Genomic DNA, 15,850 nt, shown 5'->3' with positions numbered 1-15,850 from the left:
GAAGCACAATAGTGGATTTATTTCACGTGGCAAAGTTTAAGGTTTGATTAGTTTGCCAAATTTCTTCACTACAAATGAGTATATTCCTCTTTTCAATTAATAAACCATAAGGCAATGTTTTCAGATCATGTGAATAGCCAATTCCTCAATAAACTTCCGCTCAATGCTCATATCACCTATGATAAAAAAACAATTACTGGATTAATTACTATAATGGCATTTACAAAGCTGTGATTTTCAAAAACTCAATTTTATCTAATTTTATAAAATGATTGTTATTTTCTTCTTATACTTTTCCCTTCATGAACAGAACTGCCCCCCCACTCCTAACAATACTATTTTCCAGTGGAGAAAAAGAATGGCCAAAAACAGTAATACTGCTGTGAACCTGATTATAAATCAAAATTCTGGTTAGCTAACTGTAAGAACCTCCATTTGGATTCTGGAATCTGATTTTCTTGGACCAAATCTTAGCAAGATACATACTGGTAACTAACCTACCTTTCTTCCTTCCTTTTCTTTCCTTCCCTCCCTCCCCTCCTCTCTCCTTCCCTCCCCCCTCCCTCCCTCCCTCCCTCCCTCCCTCCCTCCCTCCCTCCCTCCCTTCCTTCCTTCCTTCCTTCCTTCCTTCCTTCCTTCCTTCCTTCCTTCCTTCCTTCCTTCCTGTCAGTCTTGGGGCTTGAACTTAGGGGTCTGGGCACTGTCCTTGAGCTTTCTCAAGGCTGGCAATCTACCACTTGAGCCATAGCATGACTTCTGGCTTTTTCTGGGAATATGGTACCAAGGAATCAAACCCAGGGCTTTGTGCATGCTAGATAAGCACTCTACCACTAGGCCACACTCCCGGCCAGCTTACTTTTCCTAAGAAAATATTATCCCTGTACAAAGTCTCATCCATCAGAGATTATATACCTTCATAGATGAGTTTGTCCTGTTAAGCCCAGTCAAAACTCAGAGAGAATCTTAAACTTTACAAAAAAAATGAGGGAAATGCTGCATTAATACATTAAGGATCTCCATTAATTTTCTGTTGTTGTTGGTCAGGGGACTTGAACTCTGAACTCAAGGCTACCACCCTACTCCTTAACACAGCACCACTTCTAGTTTTCTGGTCATTAATTGGAGATAAGAGTCTTACAGACTTTTGTACCTGGGCTGGCTTTGAACTGAGATCCTCAGATCTCAGCCATCTGAGTAGTTAGGATTATAGGTGTGAGCCACAGCGCCAGGCTCCATTCATTTTTTTTTAAATCACTTGGTAGTTACTATCAATTATTCGTAACTTGGTGCTTACTACTGACGACATTGTAATTATTTCTGTGAGAATCCACAAATGCTTTATATGATAAGCAGATTAAAGTGATTAAAATCACACTAAAGGTCTAGAAGGACTACTGGTGAGGAATAAGCAGGTATAATTCCAAGGACTCTTCTATCATACTCCGTGGCTGCAGAGTGGGCAAGCCCTAAAAATGCAATCTAAAGCTTATAGAAAACTGGGAACATTGTATTTACTTAGAACCTAGAAGCTTCCAGAGTGACATGCTGGCCCAATGCCTCATTACCTGTTATTTAACATTCCTTTTGTATGTTAGTCCTGGGGCTTTGAGCTAAGGGCCTGGGCACTTGAGCTTTCTTGCTCTACTACTTGAGCCACAGCTCCATTTCTGACCTTTGGGTTTAACTGGAAATAAAAGTCTCCTAGAATTTCCTGACTGAGCTGGCTTCAACCTTATCTCCTGAGTAGCTGGGATTACAGGCGTGAGCCTCAGCACACCCCTGGACTAGCATGCATTTTTATACATATAAACAAAAATCTGTACACCAAATACAACTTCCCAAATCAGGAAGCAATCAGTATTTGATACCTTCTCTTCTCTGAGTCCATTAAAACATTCTCAATTTTCCTAATAATATCTACTGTAGCAAGGCAGACGAAGTCATGCTGCTGCACTTAACAATCGTTTTGTTTTGTTTTGCCTTTAAAAAAAATCCAATTTCTGTCCCTTTGGAGGAGTTTCCCATTCTCCCTTTAATACTCGTGACCTTGGGCCAGGAGTTTGGCCTAGTGGTAGAGTGCTTGCCTAGCATGCATGAAGACCCGGGTTCGATTCCTCGGTACCACATACATAGAAAAAAAGCTGGAAGTGGTGCTGAGGCTCAAGTGGTAGAGCTCTAGCCTTGAGAAAGTCCAAGGACAGTGCTCAGGCCCTGAGCTCAAGCGCAGGATTGGCAAAAAAAAAATACTCATGAGTGGGAGGGAAATGGGGACCATGTCATGAGAAAGAGTATCAATGTTTGTGAAGTTATGCAACTTCTATCTTGTGAATATAATGTAACCCTTCTATTAATCACAATAAAAAAATTCTTAAAAAAAATACTCATGACCTTGATACTTTTGAAGATTACAGTCCAGTTCCTTTGTAGAAGGTATTTCCTCATGGCCAGATCCAGGTCATGGAACTCTGGCAATAATATCAGAGAAGCAAAGCTGCGTTCTTTTTCAATGTATACTAGCAGATGGCTTACAGTGTCATCCTTCCCATCATTGATGAAGTTTCCTTTGATCATTTGAGAAAGTGATGTGAACCATGAAGCTACTATGGGAAGTACTTTGAGAGTAGGTAAATATTCTATTCTTCATTAAGCATTTAGATCAAGATGGGTTCATATTTTTTATTTTATTTAGTGGGTTAAAATAGTTACTATAACCCATTTCTTGGGTTTAGAGTAATTTATAAAAAGATTAAGCCTAACTCTCCCTTATAGGAATGTGTAAGCCCAAGAAAGTGCTCAGTAAACTGAACCATTAAGTTCATGGATGGTAGGATGGTAGGAGTGTGATTTCTCATTTTTAGAGTGTGAGCTTATAGATAAATAAGGGAGAAAGGCTAAAGTATCCAGGAAATAACAGATTCGAGTTGAAGAGGTAAACATAAACTTATTCTTGGAATAATATAGACGCAGATAGTTAAATACTAATGCATATGTTTCTTTTTTTTTTTTTTGCTTGGGGCTTGAACTCAGGGACTGGACACTGTCCTTGGGCTTTCCTCAAGGTTAGTGCCTACCATATGAGGCACAGCATCACTTTTGGCTTTTTTTTCTATGGATGTGGTACTGAGGAATTGAACCCGGGTCTTTGTGCATACTAGGCAAGCACTTTACCACTAGGCCACACTCCCGGTCCTGGGTATGTTTATTTCTATAAATATGCAGAAATATTTGTAGAGGTTACTATAGACACATATATTTCTATAAAGCCCAGAAGCAAGAGATATGGCACACCTACTACTCAGATAATGGTTTCTATTTCCCATTTTTCAATGATGATTGAGGATTCCTCAGAGAAATGCTGCCTCCAAGAATAAGATAGAAAAGACATGTAAATGTATCTCATCATCAGATAGTAACTTTCAATAACAAAAAAGACATGCTTAAAAAATGAAAAAAGCCAAAAATTCCAATGCTTACAATATAGGGACATGTCAAAAGATACAGGGGCCAAATGAATGAGTTCCCAATGGTCAAAGCTAAAATAATCTGAGTAATAAAGTCACATTGTGCTATATTCTAAACTGTAAGACAAACAAGTCTTTTTTTTTTGGTCAGTCCTGGGGCTTGAACTCAGGGCCTAAGCACTTTCCTTGGGGTTTCTCAAGGTTAGAGCTCTACCACTTGAGCCACAGCACCACTTTCGACTTTTTCTATGTATGTAGTACTTAGGAATCAAACCTGGTCTTGAGCTGAAGAGCTCAGGGACAGCGTCCAAGCCCATAGTTCAAGCTCCATGACCGGAGGGGAGAAAAAAAAAGATTTAAAAGGTATTAAGGAAAAATTAGCAAGAACTATTGAAAAGATTTCTAAATGGAGCCAATACATTTAATTTTAAAAGTTCTATCTATCCGTTCATCTAACTATCTGGCCACTACTGGCTTTTTTTTTTTTTTTGCTTCGGAGGTTTTTAGTATTTATTTATTTATTTATTTATTTTTGCCAGTCATGGGGCTTGAACTCAGGGCCTGGTCAAATACTGGCTTTTTGTACTCTTGCTTACTTTTCTTTATTCATAGATGGCACTCTATCACGTGAGTGATGATCCAGTTCAGCATTGTGCTGGTTATCTGAAGAAGGAGGTTTGCAGACTTTTCTGCTTAAGCTCTTCTTTGTCTCATTTCCTAGGTGTCTAGGATTACAAGTATGAGTCATCAGCGCTTAGTATTTTTTTTTTAAAGCTTTTTTGTTGTTGTTGTTTTTCCCAGAGCTGAGGATTGACCTCAGGCCCTTGTACTTGCCAGGCAAGTGCTATTCCACTAAACTAAATCGGGGCCCTTAGTACAACTTGTATATTTTATTATTTGTTTATTTTTTGCCAGTCCTGGGCCTTGAACTCAGGGCCTGGGCACTCTCCTTGGGCTTTCTCAAGGCTAGAGCTCTACCACTTGAGCCACAGCACTATTTCTGGCTTTTTTTCTATGTTTGTGGTACTGAGGAATTGAACCCAGGTCTTCGTGCATGCTAGGCAAGCACTCTACCACTAGGCTAATAACCTACTGGCCCTAACTTGTATATTTTAAAAGATGTTTTGTTTGGGGCTGGGAGTTTGGCCTAGTGGTTAAAGTGCTTGCCTAGCATGCATGAATACCTGGGTTCGATTCCTCGGTACCACATACATAGAAAAAAAGCCGGAAGTGGTGCTGAAGCTCAAGTGGTAGAGCTCTAGCCTTGAGAAAGTCCAAGGACAGTGCTCAGGCCCTGAGCTCAAGCCCAGGACTGGCAAAAAAAAAAAAAAAAAAGTTTTGTTTTGGTTAGTAGTGAAATTTTTGCACTTGAGAACTTGTGCTCACTAGGCAGGCTCTTGACTACTTGAGCCACATCCTTTATATAAGGTTTTACATTTTTACCCAGGGCAGGCCTGGACTGCAATCTTCCTATTTAGACCTCCCTGCAGTGGTGATTGTATCTATCTATCTATCTATCTATCTATCTATCTATCTATCTATCTATCTATCTATCTATCTTATCTAGCTAGCTAGCTAGCTTTTTTCTATGTATGTGGTACTGAGGAATTGAACCTGGGTCTCCGTGCATGCTAGGCAAGCACTCTACCACTAGGCCAAACTCCCAGCCTGAGGCTGAAAGTCTTTAAAGGGTAACACAATAGTATTTTACTCATTTTCTCTTTTTTCCTTTTTTTTTTTTAATTTCCTTCCTGCCTGCCTGCCTGCCTTCCTTTTCTTTTTGCCAGTCCTGGGGTTTGAATTCAGGGCCTGAGCACTATCCTTGGGCTTTCTCAAGGCTAGAGCTTTAGCACTTGAGCCACAGCACCACTTCTGGCTTTTCTATGTATGTGATACTGAGGAATTGAACTGGGGTCTTTGTGCATGCTAAGCAAGTACTCTACCACTATGCCAAATTCCTGGCCCTGCTTTATCTTCTTGATTTGCTTTTTGTACAATGCCAACAGTTTTACATTAAGTGGACCAAATTAATTGATATTTAAAGGTATTTTAATGCTTGTGATTTTTCTTTCATAAGAAAACATGTTTGTGTTTTGCTGTCATAAAGTATGTTTTGTATGTTTAAAGTGTGGCATTGTTAGATACAAGTACAGAGCAAAATAAGTTTTTAAAGAGAGTAAGATGGAAAAAGGAGAAGAGCCATCCACTTAATTCATAATTCTGTTTACTCAGCCAAAAGAACAGTATAAGAAACATGTGATACTGCTGACTGACATTTTTAGAAAGCAACATTGTTTGGTTATGAATATCTACATATTCTTAAAAATATTTAGATAAATCTAGGTATTTCCAATTAGACAATGATCTGAAACAGTTTAAGACAATAAACAGTAACAGTGAAGTCTATATAAATTTTTTCAAACCCGGAAAACAGATCCCTAGGTTTCAGATGAATGTGCATTATTTTAAACTCTCCAAGAGCCTGTAACTTCCCCTTTATACTACCACATATCCGCTAGCTACATGACAAAGAACTCATCTTGCCAACTAGACATAGCAAGTAAAACCACATATTGAGCCGTCTTTCCTGTCAATGACATCATAGACACTACATTGGGAAAGATGTCCTTCAGTTACAAGATGAAGGGCACTCCTTAGAAAAAGTATCATTAAGCTCTTAAAACATTGGTGACAAAGAAAGACAAAATACTTCACATGGTATTTTCATATTTGTTATAAAATATATTCCTAAGTGAGAAAAAAACAAAAGTAAGTATAATAATTACATAAAGCATTTGTACCAAAGTCTTTGTGTAGATAGATATTTGTTTTTTGTTTGTTTTTAATTCATTTCTCTTGACCCAGTGCTGGGTCATATAGTAAACTGATGTTTAACTTTTTTTGTTTTTGCCAGTTCTGGGGCTTGAACTCAGGGACTGAGCACTGACCTTGGGCTTTCTAAAGGCTAGAGCTCTACCACTTGAGCCACAGCACTACTTCTGGCTTTTTCTGTGTATGTGGCATCAAGGATTAGAACCTGGGTATTCATGCATGCTAGGCAAGCACTTTATCACTAGGTCAAACTCCCAGTCACTGATGTTTAACTTCTAAAGAACCTTCTAAACCAGTTTCCAAACTGGTGGTATCGTAGTATCATTTCACTCCCGCCACCCCCACCCACGCAGTAGTGAATGAGAGTCCCAGTTTCTCTATACTCTCGACAAAATTTGGTATTGTCTCATTATTGTAATTATGGTCATTCAGGCAGGTAAGAAATGGTATCTCATTGCTGTTTCTATTACATTTTTCTAATGACTGAGATATCTAATCTTTTTTTAAATCAGCAAGATAATCTCTATTTCAAATAGCTATTCTTTCCTGGTCAAAGACAGGAAGAAAATTACTGCCTTGAACCCAATGTTCCCACATTGAGATGTAGCCCAATTAGATTGCCCCAGGGATTCCTTGAAGAAATTAAGTTACAGAGCTCTAGCAATCTGAGGAATTAAAAAAAATCACTCATTCTATATTTTATTTCTGATTTTTAGTTGGTTTATGTATAAGCATGACTTTATTTTTTGCTATCGGAAGAAAACATTTTAGTTCTAAAAGGTTTACTTTGAAAGGAAGACAATAACACAGAACTATAAAATTTAAATTCATCTAAATTATTCTATCCAGATATGGACAAAAATATTAGTGACTCAAGATAAGCAAATCTTTATTTAAAAAACCCCCAAAGCTGTCTAAAATATATTATTAAAAGAAGAAAAGTTAATTCCTTAAATAAGACAGTATTTTGTTGCTATTGAGTTTTAGACTTATGGTCTCAAGCTACCACTTGAACCATATTCCTAATCCCTTTTGCTTTATTAATTAATTAATTAATTACTTTATTTTTGGTCATGGGGCTTGAACTGTGGGCCTGAGCCCTGTCCCTGAGCTCTTCAGCTCAAGACTACAACCTTATCTTGGTCCTGGGCGCTGTCCTTGGGTCTTCAGCTCAAGGCTACCGCCCTACCCCTTGAGCCATAGCCCCACTTCCTGTTTTTGTGGTGGCTAATTGGAGATGAGAGTCTCATGGTCTTTATGGCCCTGGCTGGCTTTGAACCTTGATCCTCAGATCTCAGCCTCCTGAGAAGCTAGGATTACAGGTGTGAGGCACTGTGCCTGACTATTTATTTATTTATTTTTGCCAATCCTGGGCTTGAGCTCAGGGCCTGAGCACTGTCCTTGGACTTTCTCAAGGCCAGAGCTCTACCACCTGAGCCTCAGCACCACTTCTGGCTTTTTTCTATGTATGTGGTACTGAGGAATCAAACCCGCTTCTTTATGCATGCTAGGCAAGCCCTCTATCACTAGGCTAAACTCCCGGCCCTGACTATTTATTTTTTAGATTGATTTTTACATTTTGCCAGGGTCAGTCTCAAGCCTCAAACCTACTTATCCCTTCTGCATATCTGGGTTCTAAAATCTTTAGGAAGGTAAAGCCAAATTTTACTAAAGTTTGGACTTTAACATCAACTTAAAGAACTTAAAGAAAATTAAAGAATACACATCAGTTAACATAAGACTAGGCTCCTGTACCTTACCTGCTCCAGTTTCTGGTAAAATGGGGAAAAAACCCTCCACTGTGCATGGCTATTGTGAGGACTAGGAATCATATTTTAGTAAGTATTCAATAAATTTGTAACTTATCATGAAAAAACCTACATTAGAACTATCTTAAATCTTCCCATAAGAAATGAAAATATGGCTATTACTATTACAAATTATAAAATTTAAAAAGTATCCTTCCTAGACTGGTAATCCTTGAAAATCCATAATCTAATCTGCTGAATGACTCTAAATCAAATATATATCTTTTGAAGTTACCAAGCAAAGTGTAGAAATGAGAAACAGCTAGACTCAATCACAGGCAGTTAACCAGTGAAAATTTTGTAAGTTGTTATGATCAGTTTTTAAGGAAAAATGTATAAACAAATGGCAATACTATAAGTAAATAGTCACAGAATTGTACCAAAAATTATGCTTTTACCAAAGGTAGAATGTATATCTACAGAGCAAGAATTTTAAAAGAAACCATAAAATCTAAAATCTTTTACCTGGATGAGTCATGGTGACTGGCTCTTCTTTGGATTTATTATTATAGATGACTACAGCCACTGCATTGTGGAAAGCAGCCCGTGATATTTTCTCTTTAAATGTGCAGTTTCCTCTCTGCAGCAAGGCAATCCACTGTTTGATATTAGGAGGAACAAGGAAGCGTGTTTGAGGATCACAGCCCAGATGATCAGCAACTAGAGGAAAACACATGCACATATTAAAGGTAAATAGAACTAAGACTTTATCAAAGTGTAACAGCACTTCAGGCACCTTAATGCCAACAAGCTGGGCGCTGGTGGCTCACGCCTGTAATCCTAGCTACTCAGGAGGCTGAGATCTGGGGATCACGGCTCAAAGTCAGCCCAGGCATGAAAGTCTGTGAGACTCTTATCTCCAATTAACCAATAGAGAACCGGAAATGGTACTGTGGCTCAAGGGGTAGGGCGGTAGCCTTGAGCTGAAGAGCTCAGGGACAGTGCCCAGGCCCAGAGTTCAAGCTCCATGGCCCACAAAAAAAAAAAAAAAAAGTTAAAAAAAATAAAGGGGGCAGGGAGGAATATGTACTACATCTACCTGTCCATCTGTCCATGTAACACAAGAAGAGCCATCATCTGTTGGTAGTATAAACTGTATGGCCACAGTTCTAAATTTTGGACAGTTTATTCCAGTACCCATACATACATTTAAATCTACTATATTAAGTTCCTCCAGTTTTATTTCACACATATGGCCATCAAAGCTCTGGGAAATCTTAAAGATGCTCTTCTCATACTTCCACTCACACATTTAGCCCAGGTTTAAAATAAAGGAAAGGGTAGTCCATAAGATATCACAGAAGGTCTGTCTGCTAGCCTACAGGCAGTGACAGAAGCTGGAGGACCTGTGCCTCCTACAGTCAGTCACTGCCACTCCTGTGTGTACTAGCGAAGACATGGGAAAAGGATCACAGCATACGGATTCACAAGGGTGACAAAAGAGGCAAATTAATGATCAAAACAAAATTTAAGCATTAAGGGCTAGAAGTTTGGCTCAAATGGTAGAACATTTGCTCAACAAACATGAGGCTCTGAGTTCAAGCCCCCCCAAAACAAAAATGATAAACTGTAATAACTAATAAGATAGAATTAGGTAATATAAAGAGGTGATATCTACAAGGAAATGTCTGATTTCCATATATCTAAAAATAGGTCGAGAAAGAAATGAAATGCAGAGATGGGGGGCTGGGAGTTTGGCCTACTGGTAAGGTGCTTGCCTAGCATGCACAAAGACCCAAGTTCAATTTCTCGGTACCACATACATAAAAAAAAAGCTGGAAATGGTGGTGTGGCTCAAGTGGTAGAGATCTTGCCTTGAGAAAGCCCAAGGACAGAGGTCAGGCCCTGAGTTCAAGCCCCAGAATTGGAGGGGGAAAAAAAGCAGAGATGTCACTAACTTCATTCATTAAGTATCTTCCTCCAATTTTCTTATAATTACTATAGTGAAGAATGGAAACAAGAGTATATTTGTTACCAACAGTCTCTGAATATATAGGAGAATGCAGAGTGGGAGATGTTTCCACAATTTCTTGTGACTGATACTAATCCCTAGCAAAGATAATTTTAATAAATCAACAAGGCAGAAGAAAACCAATGTCATGATTTTAGTAGTCAACTATTGAAAGACACAGCCATCACATTACGAAACGATAAAATTCTGAAACAGATTGTTTACTTCCAGTGCTATCTGTTTCACAGATAATTATGCTGTTTTAAAATACAAGCAGTTAGGCAATGTGTTATGATAACCTTATTGTCTTAGGAAATCATCCAATAGTGTATCCAAACAGGGAGCAATCAAAGAATCAGCTTTAAAGTGTTTCATCTGTTATTTTCCAAAACATACTGCTGCACAAACCTTGGCAGAAGATGTAGAATCAAGAATACCTACAGGGATTGGTACCTTTTGCATTCTATGCATTTCTCTGTTATTCCACCTCTCTATGGTTTGTCACAGACTAACAATGTAGTAGTTATGGAATCAGTAAGACCTAGATTCCAAATTTAAATCAGTTACTTACTAGCTGAGGAACTGTGACAGGTTAAATAGAATCTGATGTTTAAATTTTACTTATTTGTGAAAGTTGAAATTTTAGCTAGATGCAATAGTTTATGCCTATAACTACTTGAAGGCTGAGACAGAGAGGATCACGGCTCAAGACCAATCTTGGGAGAAAGTGCTCAAGACTGCATATCAATCAAAAAAAGGCTGGGTAGGGCGATGTGTCACTGTAATCCCAGCTATGTGAGAAGTATACACAGTAGAATCACAGTCCTGGTCAGCTAGAGCAAAACGCATTAACTTATTTGAAAAATAAGGGAAGCAAAAAAGAGCTGGAGGTGTGGCTTAGGTGATATTGCCTACCTAGCAAGTGCAAACTATAAGTTCAAAACCTTAGTACTGAAAAAAAAAAATAAAACTTTATTTACTTACAGTGCTGGGGATTAAATTCAGGACCTCATACATGCTAGGCAAGTGCTCTACCACTGAGCCACATACCCAGTCTGACAATTTTAACTCAGTTATATATGTAAAAAAAAAAAGCCTACGATAGGCCAGGTGTCGGTGGCTCATGGCTGTAATTGTAGCTACTCAGGAGGCTGAGATCTGAGGACTGTGGTTCAAAGCCAGCCCAGACCCAAAAGTCTCTTAAGATTCTTATCTCCAATTAACCACCAGAAAACTGGAAATAGTGCTGTGGCTCAAGTGGTAGAGTGCTAGCTTTCATCTGAAGACCTCAGGGACAGCACCCAGGCCCAGAGTTCAAGCCCCATGACCGACAACAACAACAACACCAACAAAACACACATAAAAAAAACCCACAAAGCCTATGATAATTATTTTGTTTTGGTAACTTAAAACTACATCCTCCCCCCCTTTTTTTTTTCTTTAAATCAACGTCTATCTAGTTTGGTGCCTTGGGGATTTTATGTGCTAATGCATGTGAAATTCCCCTCACTCCACAACAGTCTTCTATTCCTGTTCCTCTGACAGTGTCACAGTACACTGAGAAAAATAGCATATTAGTAATATCCCAGTGTTCTCAGAATGCAAAGAAACAGCAAGGGGTGAAACCACCCAACAAATACAAATACATCAAATTTATTGACGAGAACTCGAAAATTCTCCTAACGGAATCCCTCCCACTAAGAACAGATTCTAGAACAAGTGCTCGATCAAAACAAATTCTAACAACAGACTGGATGAGCAAAAGAATGTTCCCACTCTCTCAAATTCACCAAATCACTGTCCACAAAAAGGCTCCAAAAGCTTTTTGCTATCAGTAAGAACATAAACTGCAATTATAGACAAGAATGAAATATGTGAGTTCCTATTCCAGGAAGTGGTTTTATTATTCAGGAGAAGAAAATAAGGGGTTTGCACAACCCACTTAATATTTTAGTATATTCATTTTATCTAGTAATTCCTTCCTGTAATTAAAAAATAAATGAACAATGAAGATAATATTAATAGCTCTAAAACAACTTTCCAAGAGAATTGGCCACCATGATAAAGTGGAACTACTTCAAAATTTAATACCAGTTAATACTTGAAGTCATTTATTCAGTGAAGATACAGTAAAGCATAAAATATCTGTGTAATTAGGAATTACTAATGTGTCTCAAAACAATTTTCAGAATCATTTTGTTTATTCTACATTGCTTAAGAGGATGCTATCTCTAATTTTTCATTTATTGCAGAGCTGAAAAAAACTTATTTGAAAATATGAAATTATAGATAATACAAAATCATATGGAAGAACTTAAAAGACTAGGGATGTAACACAAAGAGCATGAGGCTCTGTTTTCAATCACCACAAAAACAAAAGAACTGCTGAGCTCCAGGTGGCTCACACCCGTAAACTCACTCAGGAGGTTAAGAAATGAGGATCATGGTTCAAAGCCAGCCTGGCAGTAAAGTCCATGAGTCTCTTATCTCCAATTAACCACGCCTCAAAACAAAACAAAAAACTGAAAGTGGAACTATAGCTCAAGTGGTTAAAACCTTCAGCAAAAAAGCTCAGGAACGAGATGGTTGCTGGTGGATCATGACTAGCTACTCAGGACGCTGAAATCTGAGGATCATGGTTTGAAACCAGCCTGGGCAGGAAAGTCTGTGAGGCTCCAATTTTAAAAAAGGAGGGAGAGGGCACAGGAATGAGGTCTAGTGGAAGAGTGCTTGCCTAACATGCATGAAGCCCTGGGAAAAAGCCGGAAATAGCGTAGTGGCTCAAGTGGCAGAGCACTAGCCTTGAGCAAAAAGTGTCCAAGGACAGTGCCCAGGCCCCAAGTTCAAGCCCCATGACTGGTGAATAACTAAAATTTTTTCCTATTGAGTCTAGAAATAATTTTTATTTATTACTTGATAGGAAGCAGTTATGGGATCTTCCCCACAATTACCTCAATAAAGATCTTAACACAAGCATTTAGCAACATACTAAATACCAAGGAAAACTATAATGGGCTTAACAATTTGGTCCAGAACGACAATCACAGAAATATCAGTAAAACAGTATAGAAAGAGTGCTTTGAAATGTATGGAAAGGAGGAGAGTATTCTAATGGAAAGTTGGGAGTTGGAACATAAATGGAACCCTTTAAAACTGTCCAAGCAGAAATGATACAGGCACAGAAATAACTTGCATAAGAACACAGAACAAATAATAAATCCTTCTCTTTTTTTCTTTACCAGTCCTGGGGCTTGAACCCAGGGTCTGAGCACTGTCCTTGGGCTTTCTCAAAGCTAGTGCTCTACCTCTAGCACTTAAGCACAGCATCACTTCTGGCTTCTTCTATGTATGTGGTACTAAGGAATCTAATCCAGGGCTTTGTGCATGCTAGACAAGCACTTTACCACTTGGCTATGCTCCCAGCCCTAAGTCTTTTTCTCTTGAACATTTGAGAGAACTGATTAAGACAGCTAGTATAAGTGACAATACTACATAGATATGAGATGTTTGATTCTGAGAAAAAAGAATTCATCTGCAATGAGAAAAGGGAAAGGATATTCTGGTATGAAGAAAATATAAATATTTAAAGCGTTGTATTGTGAATTGATGAACAAATAAAATCTCTTCCATATTCCCGCCAGTCTGAAACTTACCACTTGGGTTCCTCTGATTTTTAATAAGTCTTCATCTCTTAAAAATGCTAATATCCCACAGTCACCTTGTTATGTGTGGGTTAATGGTTTCCTTCCTAGCTCTGAGAATCATCCATTTGCTGCAAGCTGGAAGTCTCTCAATGCAGACAGGTAGGGGGTGGAGGGTAAGAAGCAAGAACTTAGGAAAGCATTATTCTGCGGGGACCGTCAAGTTATGTGGCTTCCTTTGCCCCAGGCATATAGTGCAGTTGCCGGGATGCACCTTCTGCTCCTAGGCTGTGTCTTGTTTCATCCTGAAATGCCAGCCCCACCAATCCTTTGCTCACTACCTTCTGATCCCTGGGATTCTGCTTAAATGCCTTCATCATGTCTTCCCTGCCTCCAAAGACTGACTTGGGTTCTTTTTCCAAGTTGCCATGGCACCCTGAGATTCCATCCATCTTGGCATTTATTGTACTGCATTAGTAATTGACTGTTTATTTCTGAATCTTTCCTTCTAGAATGTGAAATCCATTATCACTTCCAGCGTGTCTGGCACATGCTTAATATACTTGATAAAGTGAGGAAGGGAAGAGTGATGGAGGTCAACAAAAATTGACATTAAAAAAAAAGTTGTCGGATGGTGTGTATGCGTGTCTATGCAATGTTAGCTCTTGGGAGGTGAAAATTAGAAAACTGAGATATGAGGCCAGCCTGGGCAAAAATAGTTCACCAGACTCCATCTCAGTAATGGCTGGACTCGGTGGCATGTCCCTGACAGCCTCCGTGACACTGGGAACCACAAGTAGGAGGATCACAGCCTAGGCTGCCCTGGGCAAGAATGAGATCCTACTTCAAAATTAATCAAGGCAAAGAGAGACTGGAGGGGCCGGGTGTTTGGCCTAGTGGTAGAGGGCTTACCTAGCATGCACAAAGACCCAGGGTTCGATTCCTCGGTACCACATACATAGAAAAAAGCTGGAAGCAGTTTTGTGACTCAAGTGGTAGAGCTCTACCTTTGAGAAAACCCAAGGACAGTGCTCAGGCTCAGAGCCCAAGTCCAGGACTGGGGGGAGGGGGGGAGAAGTAGAGAGACTGGAAGCACAGCTCAAATGGTAAAGTGCCTGCCTATCAAGCATGAGGCTGGGTTCAATTCCAGTATCACCAGGGGGAAAAAAAAAAAAAAAACAAAGAAAATAAAAGCGGTGCTGTTCATTTGTGATCCCAGCACTGGGGAGGCTGAAGCAGAAGAATCATGAGTTCAAGGCTGGCCTAGTGAATAGTGAGACCTTGTTTTAAGAATCTGTACTGTCAGCTGGGTGCGGCAGCTCATGCCTGTCATCCTAGCTACTCAGGAGGCTGAGATCTGAAGATCACGGTTCAAAGTCAGCCCAGGCATTGAAGAACCTGAGACTCTTATCTCCAATTAATCACTAGAAAATGGGAAGTGAGGCTGTGGCTCAGAGGTAAGGCGGTAGCCTTAAGAGCTCTGGGATAGCGCCCAGGCCCAGAGTTCAAACCCCATGACCACACACACTGTTTTACTTTTCTTTTTCTCTTAAACAAACTCAATCTAAGCCTCAGCTTTCCCTTCACTTTGTACCAGCAGTCATGTATCACTTAATGACAGGGAAGGATATATGAGCTAGTATGCAACCTGCAGTAAGAATATCACAGTGTGTACTTGGGCTAAGGAAGGCAATGAACCACGTTGCAAGATATCACCTTATGGGAACACCCACAGCTGACTGAAATGTTAGATGATATATGATTATATGTTTATCCCTTCAGTGTTGTTGTTGTTGTTTTTTATACCTCTCTTCTTTTACTCCCCTTCCCCAGTCCAATTTTGGAGCCTACAGTCTCAATTTCTCAAAAAAAAAAAAAAATCTAGGAAAGGAGAAATGCAAGGGTGTGGTAGAGGCAAGTTTTAGCGAATCATTTAATAAGTCTAATTTATCTATTTGTAGGCTGTTTTGTCCCATTTTGTAGGCTAGGTCATAGTAATATGAGGTTAGTAAGCAGCGGGAATTGTGGCCTATACAGCTTACAAATGGTAGGCTAATAAACCCAAATCTGCCTGACAATCAAGATCTAGAAGGTGGGTGAGATGGAGATGGATGAGGAGTCAACCAAGAAGAGCTGACATTTCAGAATGAAGGCAGG

The 15,850-nt window shown here is 39.3% G+C and overlaps 1 protein-coding gene across 4 annotated transcripts in view; it reads right to left on the bottom strand.

The window, feature by feature from the left end:
- Positions 1-15,850, bottom strand: part of Rnf130 (ring finger protein 130) — an 89,146-nt gene that overhangs the window by 58,854 nt on the left and 14,442 nt on the right. For all 4 annotated transcript variants that reach the window (XM_090320867.1, XM_090320865.1, XM_090320868.1 and 1 more), the window contains exon 2: positions 8,567-8,761. In XM_090320867.1, the coding sequence (XP_090176993.1) occupies positions 8,567-8,761 (195 nt within the window). The remainder of the gene's footprint in view (positions 1-8,566; positions 8,762-15,850) is intronic.

The sequence above is a fragment of the Megascapheus bottae genome, chromosome 29, assembly GCF_031878675.1.
Source record: "Megascapheus bottae isolate mThoBot1 chromosome 29, mThoBot2.hap1, whole genome shotgun sequence".
NCBI classification, from domain to species: domain Eukaryota; kingdom Metazoa; phylum Chordata; class Mammalia; order Rodentia; family Geomyidae; genus Megascapheus; species Megascapheus bottae.
The sequence above is the reverse complement of the archived record's forward strand: the minus strand, read 5'-3'. Positions and strand labels throughout refer to the sequence as shown.